The 25,922-nt window shown below is 29.5% G+C and overlaps 1 protein-coding gene across 1 annotated transcript in view; it reads right to left on the bottom strand.

The window, feature by feature from the left end:
* LOC123292719 (ALK tyrosine kinase receptor) overlaps nt 1–22,399 on the bottom strand; it is a 36,846-nt gene extending 14,447 nt beyond the window's left edge. The window contains exons 1-2 of the mRNA XM_044873433.1: nt 22,253–22,399; nt 19,844–20,638 (exon numbers count right to left, since the gene is read on the bottom strand). Coding sequence (XP_044729368.1) covers nt 19,844–20,342 — 499 coding nt within the window. The 5' untranslated portion in view covers nt 20,343–20,638; nt 22,253–22,399. The remainder of the gene's footprint in view (nt 1–19,843; nt 20,639–22,252) is intronic.
* Nucleotides 22,400–25,922: the final 3,523 nt, after the last annotated feature.

Here is a 25,922-nt window from a genome sequence, read left to right as displayed (position 1 = left end):
CTATACTGAAAAGTTAACGATACATTTCAAAGCTATATGTATAGCACAACAAAATAAAATAAAATATCATGGTATTAAAGAAAAAAAGCATCTTTGAGATTTCCTCTAGTTGTTTATTAAGTTGTAAAAACTTCGAAAAAAAGTCGACCTCTCAGGGGCGTGCCTAACCCCTTTTCTTTGGAGGATTTTAACCAATTTTTTACAAATTACAAAAAACCTATGCGTGAAAAAAATAAAAAATTCAACTGAAAGATGAACAGTTCTAGCAGATTTAATTTTTCACATTTTTGTTTATTTTTCGACTTCCTAGCTAAATTGACCGAGATATGCTAATTGCTTACCCATGAGAGTCCATTTTCTCAAAAACTATAAATAAGTGTGTTGAAAATTAGTTAAACTGAAATAACTTCAACTAAGTAATGGTTATGTGAAACATTCTAGAAAAACAAAAAACAAAATTCCAGAAAATACTTTTTCTAGAATTAAAAGTTTAAATGTAATAGTTATTTAAAAAAAAAAAAATAAAAATAAACAACTTTTGTTTGAAAGAACATTTTTTCGAAAACGTCAAAACATTTTTCTGTCTATTATCTCCAAAACTATAAAATATAGGGAGTAGAAAATTTGCAGGTAGCTTCAACTAGTGGTCTTGCGAAATGTTCTTGAAAAACGAAAAAAATCTAGATAATACTTTCGAAAACTAAATAAATGGTAGTCTTAATTGTGTTAGTTTTTCAAACCGTCCTAATTTATAAAAAATAATGCAAGCACTAATATTCAACACATTCTATACAGGGCATTTCAACAATTAACTCAATCAATTGTTTGTTTTTACTTGTTTTTTCTAAAAATAAGTTTGATGTCACGTACTGAATGTGAACAAATTTGGAGGATGGAAGTGCCGTCATATTGTAGATAATCGAATTTCCTATCTTTTTCACAAATTCATACCTCTTTGTTATTAACCTTGCACCCGATTGTTGCAACATTAAACGCGTTATAACTTCATAAATATCAATTTTAGAAAAAAAGTTTAAAGTAAAGTTTAAGGAAATTTGTAGATTTAAAAGTTAAGTTAATAAAATTTAATTGTTTAAATAAATATTAGAAAAGGTATCAATCAAATAATCAATAAGTAAATCGTCATAGTCGTATATAAGTCATAAACTGTAAGTGATACAAAAAATAATAATTTTTAAAAAAGATTGGATATTTAATTATATTTAATAATTAAATATTAATATAAAGGATTTTACCATTTTTGGTCTAAAGTGTACTGTTACGGAGGTATGGACCAAAACGGTTTTCCTTAAAACAAGAGGCTCTTTCGCTTTCTTTTTTGTTAGGATATTGTGCTTTTGCATTTAAAACGTGATACTGAACCTATTAAAAAATAAATAAAATTCCTGTAATTTAGTGCATTATGGACAAGAGTAACGAGCTTCTATATTATCTGTTTTATAAAATAAGTTGTGTATGCGATGATATACTCAAAATTTGTTTATTTAATTTTCAATATGTTATCAAGCCACTTTGGAGGATATACTATGGTGCCAGACAAATGGCAAAGGCAGCTTCGTCGCATTAAGCGTATGTACTTCATATGGGGATTATAGACTACATGATAATGTGTTGAGTAATGCTTGCAAATTATTGAAATTTTTTTCCATTAGGATGAGTTTCGAGTCGACTATTCTTCGTTTGGTAAAATTTTTAAAATAACTGATTTATAATCAGACAACACGAATCAATCTACATAAATCAGACAAGATGCAAACTTAGTCGAAGCTTGAAGTCTAATCTAGCGGCTTTAAATATTAATGCCAGTAATTTTCCAGTTCCATCATAAGTAAATTCCAACTTTCGAATTGGAATTTCGCATGGATTTGGTAAGTTTGTAAAAACGCTTTGGACAAAACAAATTATGGTTTCGACAAATTTTTGTGGATGTATTATCGGGAATTAATGGCCGCGACACTGATATAAAGAGTGGGAATTGACTAATTGGACTCAGACAGAGAAGAGTTAAGATAAAATTATAGTAAGCGATTATAATTAAATGAAATGAACCGATTTAAGTGACAAGAAAACAAAATATCAAGAAACCATACACCTTGGATGGTGGATGATATGTTAAGTTGTTAGTAACATTTGTACAACCAGAATATGATGTTATGTATATACTTGTAAGCTGGTAAACAGCGCATCCACACAAAATCTACCGTACATGCTATCTGTATAGCTCCACGTCTAATAAATAATGAGCTATGTATATGTGTGTATACTGTCATTTTCCCGGCCATCGTCATGGTAACAACCTTACAATATTGTGTATATATAGTACTATAGTCAGAGTGTGTATGCACAGAGACTAGAGAAGGTTCCTATAGAGTATGTGTCTAGCATCTATGAACAGGATCCAGCAGTCGATGAGCCCTGACGACCGACCATACTAAATATTAACATCCTTTTTCGATATATCCATCTTTGTCTTTATTATATTTATATATTTATTACAGTGTGTAACATTTTGTACAAAACCATAAAAACGTGTCAAGATAGAAAAATGATTCAAAAAGGGATAATAGGGAGGGCAAAAAATAAACTAAGTGTATACAAGTAGGATTTATTAGGGTGTCATAATATTCGATTTGACCACTATTTAATCAAAAGATACTTCAATTAGTCATATTTTCGCCGAAAATATACACTTATGCACTATATCGAAAGTCAACGAAGGCGGGTGGGTGTGTGTAATAAATTCATTTCATGATCCCCAAAGCATAATCAATTGGCTTGAAAGAACATAAGCTTGTTTCCCAGAACATAATCAATTGGCTTGAAAGAACATAATCTTGTTCCTCAGAACATAATCAATTAGCTTAAAAGAACGTAAAAAGAAGAGGGCTTGATTTCAGCAATTTAGAGGGGATTTTCAAGCGGAAAACCGCTTTGTTTGACGTTTTTATGGCTTTAAACTTCAATAAAGTCTCCACAAATTGATCTAAAGGCTTAAAACCGGTATGTAGTTTGGATTAGTAACAAGAATGCGTATTTGGTTCGAAATATTATGTTTTACGCGAATTTGAGAGCTTTAAAGTTCAGTACAGCTTCTTCAAAGTAAGCTACAGTGTTGAATATCGGTTTGTAGATTGGGTTAGTGTCATTGATATGCAGGTATCAACTTTCCAACTCTTTTTACCGCTGTAAATATAGATATTGCATGTTTTCAAAAACAGAAATTCTCATTTCAATAAAAAGCACCTTTTAATAAAGCAAGATATAATGAGGGGAAAATATGACTTAACTGACGGAATTCTGCTGCTCACCAGTTTTTTTGGGTATAAAAATAAGGAATTGAATTTTTTTTCAGATAAAGTCGTGGAGCTCTGCTACTCACAATTTGAAAGAAAGCTTGTAATTTTTAACAAAAAATCACGTTAAAAGTGATAGAACATATGTTTATTTAACATCGGCATCGTACACACAGTATGGAAAATGTTTTTAAAGTAAACCATTATTTAATAGCAAGTTTTGTAAACATAGTACCTACCAAGAAGAACATTATTACTGTTTGATAATATAATATAAAAATACTTAAATGTAACAAAGGTTTACTACTACTAGTCCTACTACTACTACTGTAACAGAAAAATCAACCATCATGAACAGTTTTACTGACTAGTGACTAGTAACTACCGCTGCTCAGATCACATGATTTTTTTTGGTACATATTCATGTCACATGCGTGTTTTTAGTCATATTTCTCCCGAAAGTATAGACTTATAAACTTTATAGTAGGTAACCCCTAACGCCGGTAGGGGTAGAAGTGTTATGGATTTTGAGAGATGTCTGATTTTTGGAACTGTGTTCCTTATCGCACGTTATGATTTGTTTGCTGATTGGGAGGCAAAATGAAAAAAAGTGCAACAAATAACAACGACCCCAAAATCCGACATTATTTATTTTGAGAATATGTAAAATTTTTTTCAATTTGCCAATTTGTATTCTTTGGCCAAAACTTATGTTTTTTCATTCAAAAAAATGAGTTGTGAGTTATCAGAAGTTAAACATAATAGAGATAATTTTAAGTTAGTACAAGGAAATTTTATGTTTTATCATATTAAATATCCTGATCAAGCATAACGTACGCACATATTGGGTTGACTACTAAATCAAAAATATGTATTTTAATAAACCAATATTACAATTAATTCATAAAGTATAGAGTATAAAGTATTATATTTCATCCTAAATTAATACATTAAAATTTTAGAATTACTATTGCACGGTGAAATTTTTAAAAATATAGACAGAAGAAAAAAGCACAAAATGATCTCAAAAAATTGAACATGTTCATAATCAATCATTCAAACCAGCAAAAAACTCAAAGCAAATCTGAGTAAAAAAGTAAGCGCTACATTTATAATGTACGAAGATACGATAGGATCAAAGTTCCCACCGAGTGTCCCACGACAAATCGCGTGCTTTTTTTTACTGTTTTTAGGCATCACCAGCGTCTCCTGTTTGTTCAAATGAGCTAAAATTCGATATATAAGAAAATCGATGTCAAAAAGAAGGACTAATTTGAGCACTTTGTGGAGGATTAACATGGGAAAAACCACTTGTTTCCAAATTTTTATGGTTTTATACTTCAGTATAGCCTCCTCAAATTCAATAAGAGGATTTAGATGAGAGTTATATATATGTAATTTGGGTTAGTAATAGTTAAGAATGTGATTTTTGGAGGTGCCAACTTCAAACAACTTACTGCTCTTTTATGTACATATTGGATATTTTTATTATGAAACCAAATTTTTACATTTGTTTTAAACTTTTGTGTATTTCATATAAATCAAAGTTCCTCATATATTACATATTTGGAGGAGACTTGAGGAGGAGATTTTGACCTAGGCTTTTTGGATCGTAAAATATTCAATTCATGTTTACCAATGATAAGAGAATGAATAAATATTTAAATGACTCTTTATAAGAACAATACCAAATAAGTTCGGAATAAATCGAAAGCAAAATAATCTAGATTCCGTAAGCACGGAAAGAAAAAACATGTTTAGAGAAATTTTTGCAATTAATAACCATTGTATTTATTAGGCTTACGAAAAATCGTTTCCAATACAAGTTGTTTAACTTTTGTTGTTTTTTTATTTCTAGCGCACAGGGGAGGGGGATTGCAAACACGACTTCCTGTTCCTTCCTATGCTCTTACGATATTTCTACCTGTCAAATCTTGCATCCATTATATTTAGTGCCGAGGTAATATTGTCACTATTATTGAAAATTTCACCTTTAACCTTTTGATACATTTGTTGAAATTTCGTTATTTAATTAGATTTAAAGATATACATACACATGTTTTTTTGCTAGAAATTAATATCATTTAATAGTTATATACAGAATGTTCGATTTACATCTAGGCATATAGATATCACGAGTATGACAGAATACATGGGTTAAGCAATGCTTCTAAGTGAAAGTTATTATATACATGTTGAAGCTTCGATATGCGTTGAGATAGTTGTGAGACGCTTGGAGAGTGGGAGTTTCTTAGTTGAATAGATGAACTACAACAGATAATCCACGATACAAGTCACTTTTGCAATTTCATATAACACCTATAACACCTCTTACTTAGATGCATTGCGTAACGCATGTACTCTGTCATACTCGTGATATTTATATGCCTAGATGTAAATCGGACATTCTGTATATTGTATTCAATGTAGATAAAATTGCTAGTATTTATAACAAAACACCTAGCGTAGGCAGTTATTTATTTCAAATGAAAAAGGAAAGTAACTAACCAATTTTGAGATGTACCTAAGTAAGGTTTATAGGTAGGTTTACTTGAAATAAGTTACCTAGAATTATTTTAGTAATAAATTATGTAATAACTGCCATTGAAATAGACTAAATGTTTATAGTGGGGATATGGGTTTTTTTGTAAACGTGATCCAGATTAAACATAAGGAATTTTCGTAAAGATAGAGTCAATTTATCATATAACTTTAAAAAAATAAAGAATTGAAAAAATAAACCTAATAATTTTAACGATTTTTTCTCGACGAAACCCTCTTGTGATTAAGCGTCTAAAACACAAATTTTTAAGCAGTTAACATAAAGATGTATTAAAAAATAGAAATATATGCATCCTGGAAATGAAGCTTGAAAGTGTTTTAAGTTTCAAAAAATCAAACGTTATCTCAAAAAATGTCCCAACCAATCCCATGTGACCAAATGAACACAGTTTAAAAGTTTTTTCCAATTAAATTTTATTACTATTATTAAGTATCTTTTTATCAAGACAACATGACAAATTTTAAATTTCCACCTTTTCATTGAAAATAAATGAGTCGCATTAATTTAAGGTTATTTATAAATAAATATGTTAATTTGAATATAATCTAGTTTGAAATAAAACAGTGATGGAATTAAGACAGTCTTATAGCAGCTAATTAGTTCTGTATATTTCTATTGAAAAATGTATAACGAAATATATAATTATGATTATTTGATAATTTTGTTATTAAACGTAAATCAGTTTAATTATAAAATATTTTAGTCAAGCGATATATTACTACACTATTGATTCTTAAATTTTTTATGAAACTAGCTGCCATGACAAAATATCTCAAAATTTTAAACTTTAATAAATTAAAAATAGTCATGAACACTTGTCGATAGAAAAATTATGATAGTAGTGTTTAAAAGTCAATAAAATGTCATAAAAAATATGTCTCATCTGGTTATCAGATGGGTGAAAATCGACCATACACTGTCTCTTGTAGTAAAGGTATTTTTAAAATTCATCCCGTAAGTGGTTCAAAATAAGGTTTAAAGTGGTATGAGCTCATGGTTTGAGACAGAATTATACTTTATCACTTTTTTATTTCATTCTTTAAAGGAGCACAGCGAACTACATTACCGAATGCCGCCTTATTTTCCAACGAGATGTAAGTAAAGTGGATCTTTAGGGGGCGGACTAAGCGAAAACAAGCGGGTTCAAGGGTAGCATTTGGGTTTTTAAAGTTGACATTGTGTATATTACAGCATATAGAGGGGATAAGTGAGGTAAAGATTGGGCATCTAAATGAATCATTATTACAAGCGAATGAGAGAAAAGTATACTGTATCATTTTCTTATTTCATTCTTTAAAGGAGTAAAGCGAAATTCATGGTTGAATGCCGTGTTATTTTCCAAGGAGATGTAAGTAAAGTTGATGTTTAGAGGGTGGACTAAGCGAGGAAAAGCGAGTTGAAGGATAGCATGTGGTTCTTTAAAATTGGTTCTCTAAAAGAATCAACGATTCATAAGATGAATCATTATAACGAGCGAAGTCGTGGGCAAAAGCTAGTAATTTACAAAATAAAACATTTAAACTGTTTATCGGAACTTCAGTGTTTATTGATTATACTTCTATTGTTACTGTTACTTTGTATTATAATGTAATATGTAGTATTATAATCTACATTCTACATAAACTATTTAAATTAAAAACAGAACAAAAAGCATACACATTTGGTTTATTTCATAATATTATAATCAATTTAAATTTGTATATATACTCCCATCATATTCGGCTAAAAAAAACCGATTCCTAGAAATCCTTCTATACCGAAACTTTATTCTGAAAATAGTAAAAGCGAATATACGCGAAGGGTGCTTATTTTTAACTAACTATGTAGGGTGATCCAAGTTATAACAGCAGGACTTCATCAAATGGTGTACATAACGCTATACACTTATAGATGGGAAAGCGCTCTTTTTTTAGGTACAAGTAGTTTTGGCACACAAGGGCATTGCATAACGTTATTGTATTTGCAACAAAGTCAATGATGTTAGAGAATTTTTTCTATCGAAACTGGGTGATGCCATTTCCATGTGAAGTAAACCTTGAAGGATGTTTAGGTCATACTATCCATATTTCTAATTATTCGAAGCAGGTACTTGGCAATATTCACAAAAATATCTTTATTCTACAAAAATTTCAACAACTTTTATCCAGGAAAGAACCTTTCCCTAGGTTGAAATTGATAGAAAATTGAAAAAATATCATTATTTTAACGTTATCTACTGTTTGATGAAGTTCTGATATGTATGTGAACACTTGAAGAACTCGAGAAAACTCTTTATTTTGAAAACGAAAAACATTCTCACTTTCATGCTCTGGACTGGTACAGAGGTCAACTTTAAAATACTTATTGGAAACCCTCATTTTTTATTACACATTCAGATTTCACATGTTAAAAAAGTTAGTTTTACTCGAAACATTATTTTCGATACGCGTTAGTTAGCATAAACTTTTTTTGTGACTTTTAGAAAAATTATGCAGTTATGAAAAATAGTATAGCATTAGTTCATTTATTTGAGATTATCATGCTAATTTGAAACATTTTATTCGATTCGATTAATTAAAGGTTCAATAAACAACAAAAATTGTCCCATAAGTTTTGAAGAAATTACACAAAGTTATAAAAAATAATCAAAGTATAACTTTATTTATTTGAAATTAAAATGCATATAACCATTGCCTCTTCTGGGAAACAAACTTTGTTTCTTCTGGGAAATACGACAGATGATTCCAGATTCAAATATTTCATACAAAATCAAGCTTTCTAAAACGCTTAAATTGCGAAAATTTTTAAAAATACAGTCAAACTTGGGTAATTGAGAACTGGATAAGTGAGAAAACTCTTGTCATTTTAAGCTACCAAAACCTCTATTAGCGAGAAACAGAAACCTCTGTAAGAGAGAGTCGTTTTTCCCTCATGGACCTCCGTAAGTGAGACTGCTACGTATTATACCTCTATAAGGGATAGTATATATGTACATAATATATGTTGTGCATATTATGCACATAATTTTATCATATTACATATTTACTACAATCGTACTTTCCGTGACTTGTTATTGCTGCGTAACTCTATAAGAGAGAAACGCTACCCATGTACCTACATTAGGGAGAAACTCGGGTTAGTGAGAAACCTCTATAAGCGACAATGAGATTGTGCTCCCTTGAACTCTCGCTTAGGTTTGACTGTATTTGAAAAAAAACTATAATTTATGAAAACATCCATTAGGACAGCGAAATGTAATTTTCTCTATATAATTGAGTTTTAGAGGCTATACAACGCAAATAAGAATTTAAAATAGTTTAAATTTATAGTTTAAATATAATGTTAGTAAACTAAAGTGACTTTGGAGCTATTATTCAATAGAAACGGAAATTTTATTGAATAATATGATCCAAATCATTAAAAAGAAAAAAATTATACATATCTATTATACATATTTTGAGTATGTTAGTCGCTGTACTCCTCCTAAACGGATGGACCGATTTTGATCATTGAATTGAAATTTAGTGTGTGTTCAAGTGTGTTTGTGCTATTAAAACTCCCATTTGCAAGCGCGATAATAAATTTCAGCTAATTTTAAATTTAAAAGAAAAAGGCAAGTGTTTTATGCTACGTTGATAATGAAACATGTAGTAAATATCCAATATTGTTTGTATTGATGTAAAAAAATCTTTATTGTGATACCGAAAATGTGATTAACAATTGATAATTAGTAATATAATACAAGTTATAATATAAGTAAGGCTATTATTCCATTTATTATTCCTCATATTTGTTTATTAAAACTGCACATTAAATCTAATTTGTTTTTAAGCCACCAGATGTCACGACTTATGTCTGCTAGTATTATATAGATAGTAAAAAAGTAGTATCGTGTACTCCTTTTCGTGTGTGCATTAGTCATATTTGATTCTAGGTATCTCAAGGAACACTTTGAGATAAAAAAAATTCGATGGAGAAGCATTTGTTTATTTTTGGCGAATATTTTATTGGACTAATAAAGCTGTGTTCATTACATATGTTATAAAATTTATGTAAATATTTTACTACATTTAATTGAATGCAATAATCACTGTTATTATTATTATAACAACATATATACTCACTACAGAAGTACTACAGACTACAGGCTAGGGTCTGTTCTATGTCTTATTAATAGTCTGATATAAATATTGTGGTATTATACCCGAAAATCTAAAAAAATAATTTATTAGTGATATTTTTGAGGTGTTAATAATGCATTATATCAATATTAGGTAAAGGCTAATCCTTAATAATGTTACCAATGCGAAAATAATTTTGCCTGTCTGTGTGTTACGCAATCTTGCCAAAACAACTGAACGGATTTAAATGAATGATTTATTACAGAGATATATAGTCTAGAGCCTGAGAAAAGATATATGCTCCTTTTAAATGCGAAAAAAGGGCTGTAAGGGGTTAAAATAGTGTATGCAAGAAGTTTGTATGGAAATTACGTCATTTTTAACACTAGAAAGTTGAAACTTATTTTTTAGGCTTTTGATTAGATATAAATAAATACGACATTTTATCCTAAAGAGCGTATAAATAGGCGATGGAAGTTTTTATGTGATTATGTTGGCAAAAAAGCTCACAGCTCAAAAAATAAAAATATAGAAGAAATACAGAAAATTACGTAGTCTTTACAAAATGTGAAACTGAAATTAACGCAATAACGCAAAATAGATGTTCATTTAGAAAGGTGAAAGGATATGTACTAGACCACAGATTTCCGTAGTAACCGGCTTGAAAAATTATTCCACGTAGAGAAAGAAAGCTTCATTATCAGCGAGTAATATGGGCTGTTAGGGTTCCAAAAAAATTTGGGTTCCACACCAAAATAATAAAATCGACGAAATTGTGAAGAAAATGGGGCTAATTGGACAAGTGAAGATTATATAGTTCACAGCTAGTGATGAAATACATACATTCAATCCACTATTAGTCAAAATTAGAGCGTAACGAAGAGAAGTTTTGAACAGACAAGCACGAATTAGAATTTCTTTATTTTAGAAAAATGGAAGGAATTATATGTAGAAAATTAAATTTCTTACAACTGATCAACGATATTTTTAAATCAAAAATGTTTTAAGCATGCCTTCCAAAGGCCAGTTTCACCACGGCTTGTATTCATTGTATTAAGCGTATCCACAATACTTGCTTTGTGCAATTTATAAAGGTAATTTATTTTATATTGTCAGTCGCTTATGTGACATACAGAGTACACACACAAAAGAAATAGAAATAAGTATGCAAGTTAATATTCAGCTATCCTTTTAATTTTCCTTCTGGAAGATTGATAGAGGAAAAATGAAAATTGAGGTAATATTCTTTACCCAAGTGTTTTGGTAATTGTAGCCATGCTTTGTATTTCGAAACGTCTCCACCTTTTTTACGCATTCTTAAACATTATTTTAGCATAAACAACCGCAAAAATGTTTTCGAAATACGAAAAAAAAAACTACTTTCCATGACAAATTCTACTAACGGTGGCTAACTAAAGTGATTAATTAGTTTAGAATTTCACATTTGGGCTGTTTCCAAAATGCAATGCTCTAAATTTGTAGAGAAAAATAATTTTTTCACAATTTTTGTTTGCCAACTTTTGATTATTTAAGTGTAATCGGCGTTTCATGTGATGAATATTTATGGATGGACCAATCACCCCTATTTAATCGATCTAAAAATGTGCAAGGCGTATTAAGAACTCAGTGATAGCAATAAAATGGAATGTACTATCTATCTGATCAAAGTTAAAAGGAAGATTTTTGAAGTCTTTTTTGGAGGAAGTTAATTGAAGAAGATTTTGCCCCAGGCAAGAACAAGTCTTAATACAGTAAGGCGACTGTAGCCCTGATTGTATGCTGTAAAAACGTCACTTTGGCTCTATAAAACTATTGCGAGATCAACGATTGTATATGCAGCAATAGTGTGATCAAAACCATTCAAAAAGTGCAAAACATGCATGACAAAAATGTACAAAGTACAAAGAGCACCGAGCAGTATTACATAATGTGTGTACCCGAAACCCACCGTGGCCATTATTTGTTGGTCTTGCTCTTGCTACATGTATACATTTATCACCACAAACCACAAATGACAAAAGAAGACGTCCCCACCAAGTTTAATAACTTCTATTTTTTACGAAATGACTTTGTTGACGAAAAATTAAGGACTAAACATGTAAGTAACTATAAACTTCAAGTTCGATTAAAACGGAAAATGTTTTTAAATAAGCATCCTGCTTATATCAAGACTTGGGCTAAAATCTGACATAAATTGGTCTGATGTTATCATTCGTTTTTTATTCAAGATTGGGCCAATCTTGGTTAATTTTTAAGCTTGACCAAATCCTCAAATATCTGCTTTCAGGCTTGACCCATTATTATTCGCCCCGTAGTTCCTATATGAGTATTCCCACAACTTTCAGGTTTTCCTTTTATATATAAACATACATATGTCATATACATTGCAGTCAAACTTGGATAAGTGAGAACTGGATGAGTGAGAAAACTCTATAAGTGAGAGTAATAGCCAGGACCCGTCATTTTAAGCTCCCAAAACCTCTATAAGCGAGACACAGAAACCTCTGTAAGAAAGAGTCGTTTTTCCCTCATGGACCTCCGTAAGTGACACTGCTACTTATCTATACATCTATAAGCGACAGTCGAGTCTTATTTATTTATATTATTTAGGAGAAACTATAGCTACAATAAAAATACATACATACATAAAATGACTTGTTAAGGTAGTACCTACACGAAAGTGATATTCCAAGAATTTCTCAAAACTCAGAATATAAAATATTTAATTCATAATACACTTGCTGTTAAAATTAGAAGATGATTTACCATGCCATACATGAGATATTAGCAATTAAAAGTGACGCAATTTGTACGTGTACATGGGAGAAGTGTATAAAAATACACAAATTTACAAATATTATATTTATTTACCAATGAATGACGTCCACCATCTCTATGAAAAACTAATATAATGTAGAATACTATATTTAGAAAATATATAAATAAAAATAAAAATTATTTACCATATAGTTTCGATAAAAAACTTAAATAAATAACTCGTTTTAGCGATAATTTTTGTGGAAAGCATATAAAAACTAATGGTAAAGGTATATGTCAAAGTATGTGTGTGTATACGTATAGAATTTATAATAGTGAGTAACTACAGTCTTTTGAAAATAATATTATGGTATATGTATAATAGTCATAGCACAGTCATGCACTGAATGATAGTATTAGTCCAAAACTTTTTGACTGGACGGTCGCGGAGGAACTACCTTAATGCTGCGTACCTCTATAAGAAAGAAACGCTACCCATGTTCCTACATTAGCGAGGAACTCGGGTTAGTGAGAAACCTCTATAAGCGAGAATGAGATTGTGCTCCGTTGAACTCTCGCTTATCTAGGTTTGACTGTATATATAAACAGTTTTCAATAGTTTATAAAAATGACGTCAGCGAATATTTTATAAGATTTCATTTTATCATTTATAAAATGAAAAAAATACATAGGAACTAAATGAAATAGCAATATAACTGAACTGGTAGTAAGTAGTTAGTATTGAATAGATTTATAAACAAATTTTTATCAGATTTAAAATAGGACAACCAAATAACTGTATAGGGTGTCACAGATCATCCGTATCATCATTTTACCTGAAAAAACATTTTTCTTTTTTCTTTATATACACTGAAAAAAAATTAAAATAATGACAACCTCATCCCGAAGTTGGCCGTTTCCTATTGAAATCTTATATATTTAAACGAGCAATTCTTGTATATATATATATATATCAACGATCTTGGAAATGGCTCCAACGATTTTCATGAAAATGAGTATGTAGGGGTTTTTTGGGGCGATAAGTCGATCTAACAAGGTTTCATTTTAAAAAAACGTCGTTTTATTCGTTTTTTCATGAAAAACTGAAACATACATCGCAAAATATGACTCTTCCTGACATCTTTTGGTGTATATCGTAGTTAATGAAATACAATGCAAATTATAACTCTTCCTGACATCTATTGGTGTATATCGTAGTTAATGGAAAAAAATTACCGGGACATTCAAATTGGTATTTGTGTGGAGACATTTAAAACGGTCTTCTATTAGTGATAAAATTTGTGTCTTTTTAAGAATACCGAGCAAAGCTCGGTCATCCAGATATTAAAGTAAAAATACTTTCAATTTCCTAATGATTGGAACTAGTACAGCTAAATATTTGTATTAACAGTAGATTGGGATTGAATTTTAAATATAAATTTTAAATTCATTGATACAAAATCACAAAGTTAAATAAACAAAATAATTACTTCTATGAAAGAGATTGACTTTAGTTTAAAGTCATGCATTTTACTGATGGAAAATAAAATTGTACTTAGTTGTAATCGTGTAAATAAAGCGAATATACAAATTAAAATAATATATTTTACATTTGCTTTAAATATAGGATTTGGCTAGTGCAAACACATATATGTTATGTCTAACCAATGTGGGGTTGAGTCAACCACATGAAGATTGTTGTTACTAATTAACAGAGGATATATAGGATATTTTTGTGCATAGAAAACAACCATCGATAGCTCAATTGGTACAGCTGTGACCTTAAGACACTAAAATTTAATCCATATGTGTAATCCGAATCCATATGTCGTCATATGTATGTGTAATAGTAATCCATATGTCGCTGGTTCAAATCCAACTCGAAGAAATCTATTTTTTTTTAAATAAATTTAATCAACCTGCTCATGTAGTTTGTATTTTGTTATAATATTTACGAGTGGTAAAACCAATCAAAAAAAGATTGTTTAAAACTATGTTGGATTTCAAAACAACAATATTTGAGATTTGTTTGACAGTATATTACTTTACTTTTTCAAAAGAAAAATACCATTTTCTTGTAAATAGAAGTGAAATAGCTCCATCGAGTGAAATTTTCAAGCTCTTGTTTCAGTCGATAATCGAAGATTCAGATCAGAATGCTTTTTTTTATGTAATCATGGAGTTTTGTGTATGTATGGTTATTTGCATACACTGATATAGTTAGAATTCGAATCTAAAATTAAAAAAAAAACCATGTTCCATTTAAAGTTCATATTTCCGACTGAAACAAGCTAAAATTATTATAAGCCGAGGGAGTGCAATATTTGACTTTTGAGAAATCATCTTAAGAGAAATACTTGAAATTTTTGTGATCAGTTTCATTTTTTTTTTGGACTGATTAATTACCTACATATAGATCCGAAATCCGATTTACAGATGGGAGAGCATGAAGTTAAAAATATCATTGTTTGACAAAGTGCATTCGATATGTTGGAAAAATGTTTTACTATATGTAATAATCATTTTAAAATGTTTGATCTAGCACATCCTATAAATGTAATAATAACTGGCCACAAAGCCGATAACTACTGGAAATGTAGAGTATGATCAATCCTGTGAAAATTTAAAAATAATTTGATGGATTTATGTTTGATTTTTTTTCAATTATAACTTTTCTATTCATAGCCATTAAAAGCGATATTGTTGATAGTAAAATGTAATGTATGTAAAGCTTTGTTAATATTTATCAATGTTAAGGCATAAATACATTCAAGCTAGATTTGATCTATGTAGACCCAAACTACCACTTATGCGGGAGTTAATAAACCAGGTTATTTTAAGTCTTTGAATTCAAACTTGTTCTAAATGTCAATCTTGAAAATTAGTGTTATTTAATCATTATTTCTACTGCGTGTTTAGAGATATGATCTACGTTGATTTACTGAAAGAAAGTACAGCTCGTAAATAGTTCGAAAAAGTTATTCTAACTAAAGCAACTAGCTAGAATAAATCTAGCTGTGATGTAGATGTGCCCTTGCGATGTCATGTTTTGATTGTGAGTTTCACTTCTTATATTAGCATTTTACCCATCTCTCATTTCTAAATGTAATCAATAATTATTGGAAAAACCATTAATGACGTCTAGCAGTCAATTTGAGCAGCCTTAAATCTTAAAAAATACAACAATGGTCTGTAGTAAATTACTAAGGTTTCTTAATATATAGTTCAATGCTTGCAAAGTAATTATTTAAGCTGTTTTCTCCCGAGGGGGTGATTGCCACCAGGCTCGAACCCAGACATTTTTAAATAACGATAAGGCATGTAGCATATGCTAATTCTATACAACATTACAGATAAAATGGTATTTTGGAATCAAAAACCTTAAAACATACAGGGTGTCTCATTTTAATCTATACACCTAAATATCTCGTTTTGTAGTTGACCAATCAAATAACTAGTTTTTCCTGTTTCTTTAATAATCAATTTAAATCATAAACGGTAAAAATAGAATAAAACTTAAAATTAGAAAGTTGATACTCATAAAAAAACTAAAATTTTTTTAGCTTTTTTTTAGCTTCCGGAGGAAATATATCATTATTGCATTTAATCGAAAGAAAGCACACTAACTACGGAAAAATGCTTTAGTCAAAAGTTGTCAAGGACAATTGAAGAAATTCGCTGTGTCCATGACTTTGATTATTGATAAACTTTAAGCGTTTTTTATTTCGATTAAATGCTGCTTGACATATTTTTCAGTCGCATTTCCTCCAAATGCTAACGTTTTTCAAAAAAATGTTTCAACAAAAATTGTTAGTTTTTAAATCAGAATCAACTTTCTAATTTAAAGTCCACCATCAAATTCTGCAATTTTTGTTTAAGTTATTTTTTGATTGGTTTACTACAAAACGAGATATTTAGATGTATATATTAAAATGGCTCACCCAGTATATTCATTGCGTTTTTGGGTGGAAAACAATAGATACTTCTATATTTTTACACACATACACACACACAGACATAAGAGTTATTAATGTTTTTTTTTTTTTTTTTTTGTAATACATCCGTATTGTGAACACTCTGTACAATAATAGTTGAATTTAGTAAACGTTTGACTTATTAGTGAACGTAAAACAATCAAATAAAAGAGTTTTGTATTTGACATTTTTGCCTTATCTCATTTCAATAGATGACATGATCCAGTATATTTTCATTTGTGGTTTACATTGATCAAGAAAAGTTTTGAATAAAATACATCTATTGTTGATAAATAGAATAAGATACAGAACCACAATCATCGTATTAAATCTGCTTAGATGAATTTGAACAATATTTTAGAATATGATTGTTATTCATGTCATAAAGGATCGTTTTCTTGCATGAGTAAAGTACTATAAAAATAAAAAAGAATTTATCTCAAGAAATAATTATGATGATAACCGTAGACAGAAATACTTGAAGGATTTTTAGAAAAGGGTACATAATTCGTAATGCTGGGTCAATTATGTGCCAACTACCAACGTGGCTTTTTAAATTTTTATCTATTATTAAATTAGACATCGTCCTATTTTTTGTTTGTTTTATAAATTACATGGCTTAAAATTTAAAAAGGAAAGACAAATCTTTTTTTTTTTGGGGTCTTATATCTCTAGCAATATTCACAGGACGAAAAAAACCTATGGAACTTTTTGTTATTTATCTCGCGGAGATATATTCAACCATAGTCTACACTTTCGTTGAAATTACTGAGTACTATTATCGACACTTTAGTAGGGAAGGCACAATTTTTGTACCTAGATTAGTACCAAAATTTTGAGAGCAAACCAAATGATAAACTATATTTCCTATAAAAAATTACTTTTTAATCTGTTTATGTCATTTAAGTCATTCATTAAATCAGATATTTATCTAAAAATTGACAAGTCACAGCAGGACGTAATGTAGTTCAATTAAAATTTATTGATTTATATTATTGTATTGACGCTTGTCAATACAATATGTAGTAGCAGAAAGTTATGCAGCTTTTGGTCTTCAATATAATTAATAAACTCAACTCCAATAATAAGATAATTGAAAAAAAAGCATTAAAGGGCTCTTTTTTGCACGCTCGCAAGTCATTGTAAATTTGGTAACGCATTTAATCAAGAACCAAAATTTAAGAGTCTCCTTGCTTTAAAAAGGAGCTAAATATGGTCTTCTCTATTGGTAACAATGTCCTGAAAATGGAATAGCTTGGAAAATTAAAAATTCCGTATTTTCTCGTAACGTGAAAGCTAAACGTAATCATATGCAAAACTTTATTATTCAAATATGTTGAGGAGTGAGGTTTAAGGGTCTGACAAAGCCTCAGGAGCTAGTTTTCTATATTTTTACGAATCTATCGCAATGGGGGAGCAGAGTGACACACAGGATAACATTCGGAGAATATCTTAGAGTTTCTCGATCGATGTACCATTGAAAATATTCTTAAATACAAAATTTAAATTTGTTTACCAGTCGACTTTTGTTTAAAAAAAATTTTAATAGCATTGTTTATACATATTATATTGCTACAAGCAGTTGCCCCCTTGCTTTGCTGGACAATTTAAACTTTAAAACAAAGACTACCAATATCTTACCACCTTATAGACTAACTATATTTCCCATGCTCTTACTTATCCTCCTACATAACACCCACAATCTCTTACTCTTATTTTCATCCCTTGGACAATGTGACAATTCATCTTAGCAAGATAAATTGTCGCTTATTTTCTTTCCTGATGTATAAGTTTTAATATTGTGAAGTTTCATCAAAATACGTTCAGTATTTTTTTCCTGAAAGCGTAACAAACATCCATACATCCTCAAAAACTCTCACGATTATAATAGTAGTAGGATTACTTAAACTTGGAGAATATCTAATATGAAGTAAATTTTGTTATGTATTTATTATACAAGTTTTTGAGATCCAATATACGTGCAAAATCGAAAATGGGCCAATTAAAACATTTATTTATCATTTAATCAGTGTTTTATACATCTTTTGTGAAAAATTAGAAAACGTATTGACTCTCGGTACGGTTTATGAGAAATTAACTACCAAAGTCAACGTTTTTACTAAAAAAGAGCTCTTATACCAACGATGACTTTGATAGATAATTTCGCGTACAGAAGAATCGACATGATTTATTCATTAACAAATACAATAATAATATATTGGCTAAAAATTTAAATTTTTTTGCATCGTTTTCAATTTTACACGTATATTGAGTCTCGAAATACAATAGCTAATGTCTTAATCGAGAAAATTTTAAATTTCAAAAGATAATTGATGGCATATCAGATGGTATATCAAAAACTGCCTAGAAGGTTCCATCTTAGAATTTTTTTCTATACTTATCATTATATTATTTTAACATTCTGCGTGCCTAATGTGATAATTTTGATAATCCATTCATTGTTTTTTCCGAGGAAAAATTTGCCGGTCGTTTTAGGAACTTCGTTGGAACTGTGTTCCTTATTGCACGTTATCGTTCTGATTTGTTTGCTGGTTGGGGAGGTAAAACAAAAAATGTGCAACAAAAAAAAAACGACACCAGAAACCGACTATTTTCATCTAGGTTACCTAAAACTTTTTCAATCGATTCAGAACAAATTATTGTACAAATTTTATGTTTTATCATTTCGAAAAATTGAGTTGTGAAAGTTATCAGAAGTTAAAGATAACAGAGATAATTTAAAGTATAATGAAATTTTTATGTTATGCCATAAAAAATTTCCTGACCAAACCAAACGTAATGCACGCACATATTTGGTTGACTACTAAAACAGAAGTATGTCTTTTTTAAACTAATATTAGAATTAATTCATACAGTAAAAACTAAAAGTAGCTATAAAATTAAATTCACTAAAGAATCAAACAACTATTTGACTTCTAAAATTAATACCTTAAATTTAAAGAAAAATGTCTTGTAATAGAAAAAGTAAACGTTACATTTATAATGTACCAAGGTTCGAAAGGAATATAGTTTCTTCCCGGGAGTTCCACGACACCTCTCGTTCTTTTTTATGTTTGATTATTAATCAAATAGTCTGATATTAAATATACACTATAGGATAATGTTTCTACTCACCAATAGTATTATTATCTGCATCAAATCTAGGCGCAATATTTATGTCACTCAATTGAGCAGGTGTAGTAACACGACACCCACTATCATTGTTCCAAGTCCAATCACACGCCACTTCAAACGAACAAAATATACCCATTTGTAAATTATATGCATAGCTTGGTACAGTATTAATACTATCCGCGACCATTGTATGCGGGTGAAATGAAAATGTTGGATCTTTTGTATAATTTGTTCCGAATGTTACTGGCTTTTCTTTCCATTTTTTTAATTCTTTAAATAAATTATTTTTCTGGCCTGTATTATAATTATCTGGATGATATCCACCATGTTGCGCATGACGAATATTACGATTCTTTATATCATTTGTTTCTTTAAAATAAAAATCATTCGTCAAATCGTCATTTAGAAGATTATTTTCTTTAACGACGTTGCTAACATGATGGTTGTGGTGATGTTTATGATGTACTGGATCATATTCTTTTTCATGGATGTATACCATATTATTTTTGGATGTTATTACGAACGATTCTTTGATTTCTGGCGAGGTTTTTAACAATCGTTCATGGCTTGTTAAATCAGTTTCTGAACTTTCATATGAAGAATCAGCTAAATTTATGGTATTGTTGGTTTGTGATGATGTTTTTGTGGATTTTTCATTATTTTCTTCACTTGCTGTATTATGAAAAACTTCTTTATTCCTGGGATCATTTTGTCTGAATTCGTCGTTTTTTCGGTTAATGTTAATATTGGGTAATGTTAAATGTGTTTTACTTAAGTGGCGATTTTCGATGTTTTCTAAAAATATATAAATTATCACTAATTTAAAATTTTTTATTAATATTTCATTTAGGTTCGTAGGCAGAATTCAAATTTTCAATTCAAGAAATGAATTTTTTTTTAAGAAAAAGCCTTCCTTCCTCCCATATTCTTCCATTATTAAATATTTATAATTGGAGAAACCACCCAGAAATGCTTCTTATATTTAAAAACGGATTTTTTAGAAAAATGCGTTTAAGACAACGATAAAAAATTTGCATATATGGGTCTTTATTTTTTAGGCATTATTTTTCACTTTCTAATATATTTCGGTCTTTGGAAAAGTAACAGATTAAAAGTCTTGCAGAGACATAAAAAAGCTATAGTATGCGCATCGCTAGGTATTATATAGAGATCATATATATTATATATAGACGAAGAAACGAAGGAATAAAGTTCGAAAAATATGAGTAGCTAATCGAATTTGAATGCGGTTTTCGACATTCGATTCGTTAAAGCGTCAGGAAATTTTATGACCTAGTTTGATTTATAAGATATAAAAAATGCAATTAGCATAATTAATATGCATATTATAATTGCATTTTAAATTGACCGTTAATATTAAATTCACAATTCGGTTAATAGTGATGAAAATGATTTCAAACTTATAACCCGGGGGGTTTTGTGGTCGTTGAATACGAATGTTGTGACAGAATTAGTTTCAGTGCTCAGTGCCAGTGCCAGTGCCATTGGTACCTGGTGCTCAGGATACTAATCGAAAAAAATCCTAACGAAATCGGTCAAAGAGTACTTTTACGAATCAATTTACATATCCCTATATTAGATTTCGATATCAATGAACCAAATGTTGGTGTCAAGTACTTGAATCAGTGAAAAAAGTGGTTCAGATGTACCGGCGATTCATTAATGATAGTGAATCAATTATTATAAATTAATACCGACTCTGGATAGCCAAATAGAAAACAGAATGTGAAAATAATTCCGGCATACCAGAATCAGTACCTTATCGGATTCAGCGTAACTTTTCAACTTAACAAGATTTGTAGCGTAACTTTTCCGGCCAGCGTAGCTGCCGCAGAAAGATCGTTTTCTACACTTCACGGGGTAAAATCTTGGTTGCGTGCCTAAATGGGACAGGAAAGATTATGTGGGCTTGTTTTCCGAAACATCTGGAAATCGATGATATTATCTACGCTTTTGCGAAAAAAAACGAAAGCTTGAATTTTTTATTTAAGTAAAGAACCTAAATAAAATTATTTAATGTAAAATCCAAATTAGTTCAGTAGTTAAGAGTCTAAATGTGACACTGTTATGTGTATACAAAAGCTCATTTACTTTTGTAAGCGAACAAACTAACATTTTATACGTTTATTAATTTACAAATACACTGTACAAAATCTTGATCAGGGCGTTATATATTTTGTAAACATCTCCTGTGTAGGAATGCACTGTATCGATCATAAGCGAATTCATACTCCGATTTTTGGGAGCTGTGCCGTGCCCATCATTTTTTTTTTTTGAGGGCTGGAACCGCGCTTGAATTAACTCAATCTATTCTTTATTTTCACTGGTTTTTAAATAGCTTTAGCCAAACTGCCTACGAACCCTACAATAAAATTTAAAAGCACATACTTGACAATTTTTGCTTTCTATTTAATGTTGAAATATTATTTGATAATTTTTCGGATATAAGCGAATTACTATTACTGTCATTTTGATCATGTCGCACTAAATTTAAATTATTCAGAATTTTAGTAGTTTCAGTATTATAACGATTAAAAATTAGTTGAGTAGTAATATTTTTATTGGATTGGGTAAGATTTTGAGCCGTCCCTGCGATTATAGCATTTAGTAAATATATTAATATTAATATAAATGTTAAATTGTGCATTGGAATCATATTAAATTTTTATTTTTTGTGTTTATTATTAATTTTTTTTTTTTTTTTTTTGTTAATTTTTATTATTTGTTTATGTCTAATAAATAATTAAATTATTTATAGAAAATTTGGTCTTTTGTGATATTGTGACACTTTCATTTTGAGTATTTTGTGAGTTAATTAGTTTGAATTTATAAATATTATTTTGTAGAGTTTGGACACAATCGGCGTTGATTTTTAGTTCCTTCCATAGTTGTTGTTTTGGTATTGTTATTGTCAAATATGAGTTGTTCATGTAGAAATCCTGAAAAACGAAAAATATATTAAAATTATTTTAAATTACTATAGATATAAACTTAATAATAATAATAAATAAGAAACGCCTATAACAGAGGCCACCCACATCATTATTTGTTAATCTTTATTTATTTAATTACAAACATATTTACAATTACATTTTGATGTGGGTGGAGTCGGTTACTTCGTTCTTATACAAGCGACGAGAATCAATTCTGCACTCCCATTATTTATAAATTGTTCACACTGCCGCTGCCTGGGTTCGAACCCGCAACCTAAGTCTTAATGGACAAACAGTCAAAGGCACACGCCTTAGACCGCTCGGCCATTTAGGCTCTTAGAGATATAAACTTGTGAATTAAGAAAAAGGCTCATTCAAAATATTATTATAGGGGTAGTATCTAGAATCACAATTGACATTTAAGGAGATATGCAAGGATTTAATAATACTAGGGATTTCAATAAAGCTTCAAAAATACATTTTTTGATTAACAAAGATTCCAAAAATCACAAAAAATTCCTAGGTTATCGAGCTTTTTATTTTATCAAATTTGGCTGAAAAAATGATGAATCATATAGGTTATCCTTTTCAATTGGATATTTTTATATAAAAAAATCTAGAGAGTGTGATAAAAAACTATCTAAAATATTTAAACAATCTTGTGTAGTTTATAATAATGCCATAAAAATTTTAAGATTGTCGATGATATAAAAACAAAATTTTAATTTAATTATGAGTTCATCGTTATATAGTTTTGATGATTGAAGAGAGATATCTATATTATAAAATTTATAAGCAGCACTTGCCCAAAATATATTATATTTGTGGTATTATAAAGCTAAAAATAATATAGTACTTGACTACAAAGCATGTATTTGGTTTATATGTATGTACTGTGTATATAAACCAAAACTTTCTTACAATACTGTAGGGAAACAAACACCGTATCAATTGTTCCTGTTAAAATCACTGTTATTCTTCAAATGAAGAATTCAAATATTAAACTGTTGATAAAAACGTGTGAATCATGCACTTAGAATCTCTACATATTGTACCTCTGAAGATACCCTCTTTAACATGTAATCGTTACAGTTAATTTTAGGGAATATGATCTTAAAGTGTATGTGATTGAAACAATGAAAATCGTACACTTTTTTCTTACAGGTTTCTACTACTCTGTCTTATTGGAATTTATGAACAACCAGATGCATAATATATATATATTGATTCTGTCAAGAGTTTATCATGGAAAACACAACAGAAATCCAACTTTAATAATCTGGGTAAAACCCTAGTTACTGATAAGTCAAAAATATTTTTTAAGTCAATTTTAATTATAGTTTAATTTTAAGCACAAAAAAAATTACAAAACCTTTTTTTACCCTTTCAAAAGTTTAAAAAGACTCAGATAACGTTTTAATCATGTCTCTTGATAAATAGGACTCCAATTGTCTACATTAATTGTGACAGAATATTATCTCGAATACTAATGTAAAAAAGCAAACTTAGGTATATGAAAATAATTGGATACTAATATAAAAAGCTGACTAAAAATCTATCCGGATAATTGGTAATGAAGATAACTTGAGTTCGCGTAATTGAATTTCCTCAGTGGCTACTTGAAATAAACCGATATCTATATACAAAGTCAGTTTTTTTAATATTTCTATGTTAATATACTCCAATTAAATCACCCTGTTTTCTTTGACTTAAAAATGATTTTTGAGGATTGAGTCCATAAGAACTTCTGATCAACATGATCAATCCTACCTTAATCCATAGTTTTCAAAAAACCAAAAATCAATGTATTTCATCCGAGGTCCTTTAAAAACTGATCAATATACGTAAGCTTGTTAGATATTACGTCTTATTATACAGAATGTTCGATTTACATCTAGGCATATCAATATTACGAGTGTGATAGAGTACATGCGTTAAGCAATGTATCTAAGTTAGAGGTATTATAGATGTTATATGAAATTGCAAAAGTGACTTTTATCGTAGCTTATCTGTTGTAGTTCATCTATTCAACTAAGAAACTCCCACTCTCCAAGCGTCTTACAACTATCTCAACGCATATCGAACCTTCAACACATGTATATAATACCTCTCATTTAGATGCATTGCTTAACGCATGCATTCTGTCATACTCGTGATATTTATATGCCTGGTTGTAATTCGAACATTCTGTATATGTATAACAACTATCGTATTATCAAAATAGTCCCAGTAAAAACAAAGTTAGGATGAAAGCCGAATGTGTAGGCTCGGGTTAATACGTAACAGCCAAGTTTGAAAAGAGGAAATCATTTGATGTGTTTCCAATAATCGACCAATCTTAGTTTCTGAACTTGACCCCATTGGTTAACAATTTCCTCTTGTTACGCTTGCACTAATATTGCCGATTATTATTTCCCCTATAGGAATTTCTCTCAACAATAAATTGAATATGCTAATCTTGAGCGTCAGAATGTCTTACGCATTTAAAAGCCAACAAATCTAAAAATATATTAATTCCAAGATCATTTATCTCAATCAATCTGTATGTAGTATAAACTTAGATAAATGCATTTTAAAATTTGAATAAATAGCCAAAATTTTATTTATATTTGAACATATAAAATACAATTTGTTTGTTATGTGTTGTGTGTATTTAATTAAAAATAGCTTTTGTGAATACTTGTAATATGTTGTGTGTAGCTGTACGTACACACATACGTGTACATAAATAAAACGTAAAAATACCTATAAAAAAGTTCTATAAATAGTTTTATATTTGTTGAATATTGTTCAAAATACACTTAAAATAATATGACTTATTTACGACAATATAGAAGTTAGTTCTAAATGTATATTTATTTACGAATTTAATATCTAATAATCGACTATTTAAGACCCAATACATGCTAGCGTAGCAAAATGTTTTTAGACACATGTTGTGGGCACTGAGTGGTAGGTATATTACAACCCTAGATCAGAAAGTTAGATTTCTTGTAGTTTTCCCTCGACCTTTATATCACGCAGGGTACCTAACATTCTGATCGTAGGTTGTATACTATTTTTCATTATATCATAGCCGAAATAACGGTCTAATAATCGTTTAAATAACGATTGAAAGTTTGTAT

Source organism: Chrysoperla carnea, chromosome 2 (genome assembly GCF_905475395.1).
Source record: "Chrysoperla carnea chromosome 2, inChrCarn1.1, whole genome shotgun sequence".
Lineage (NCBI taxonomy): Eukaryota > Metazoa > Arthropoda > Insecta > Neuroptera > Chrysopidae > Chrysoperla > Chrysoperla carnea.
Note: the sequence above shows the minus strand (reverse complement) of the source record. Positions and strands in the feature narration are given on the sequence as shown.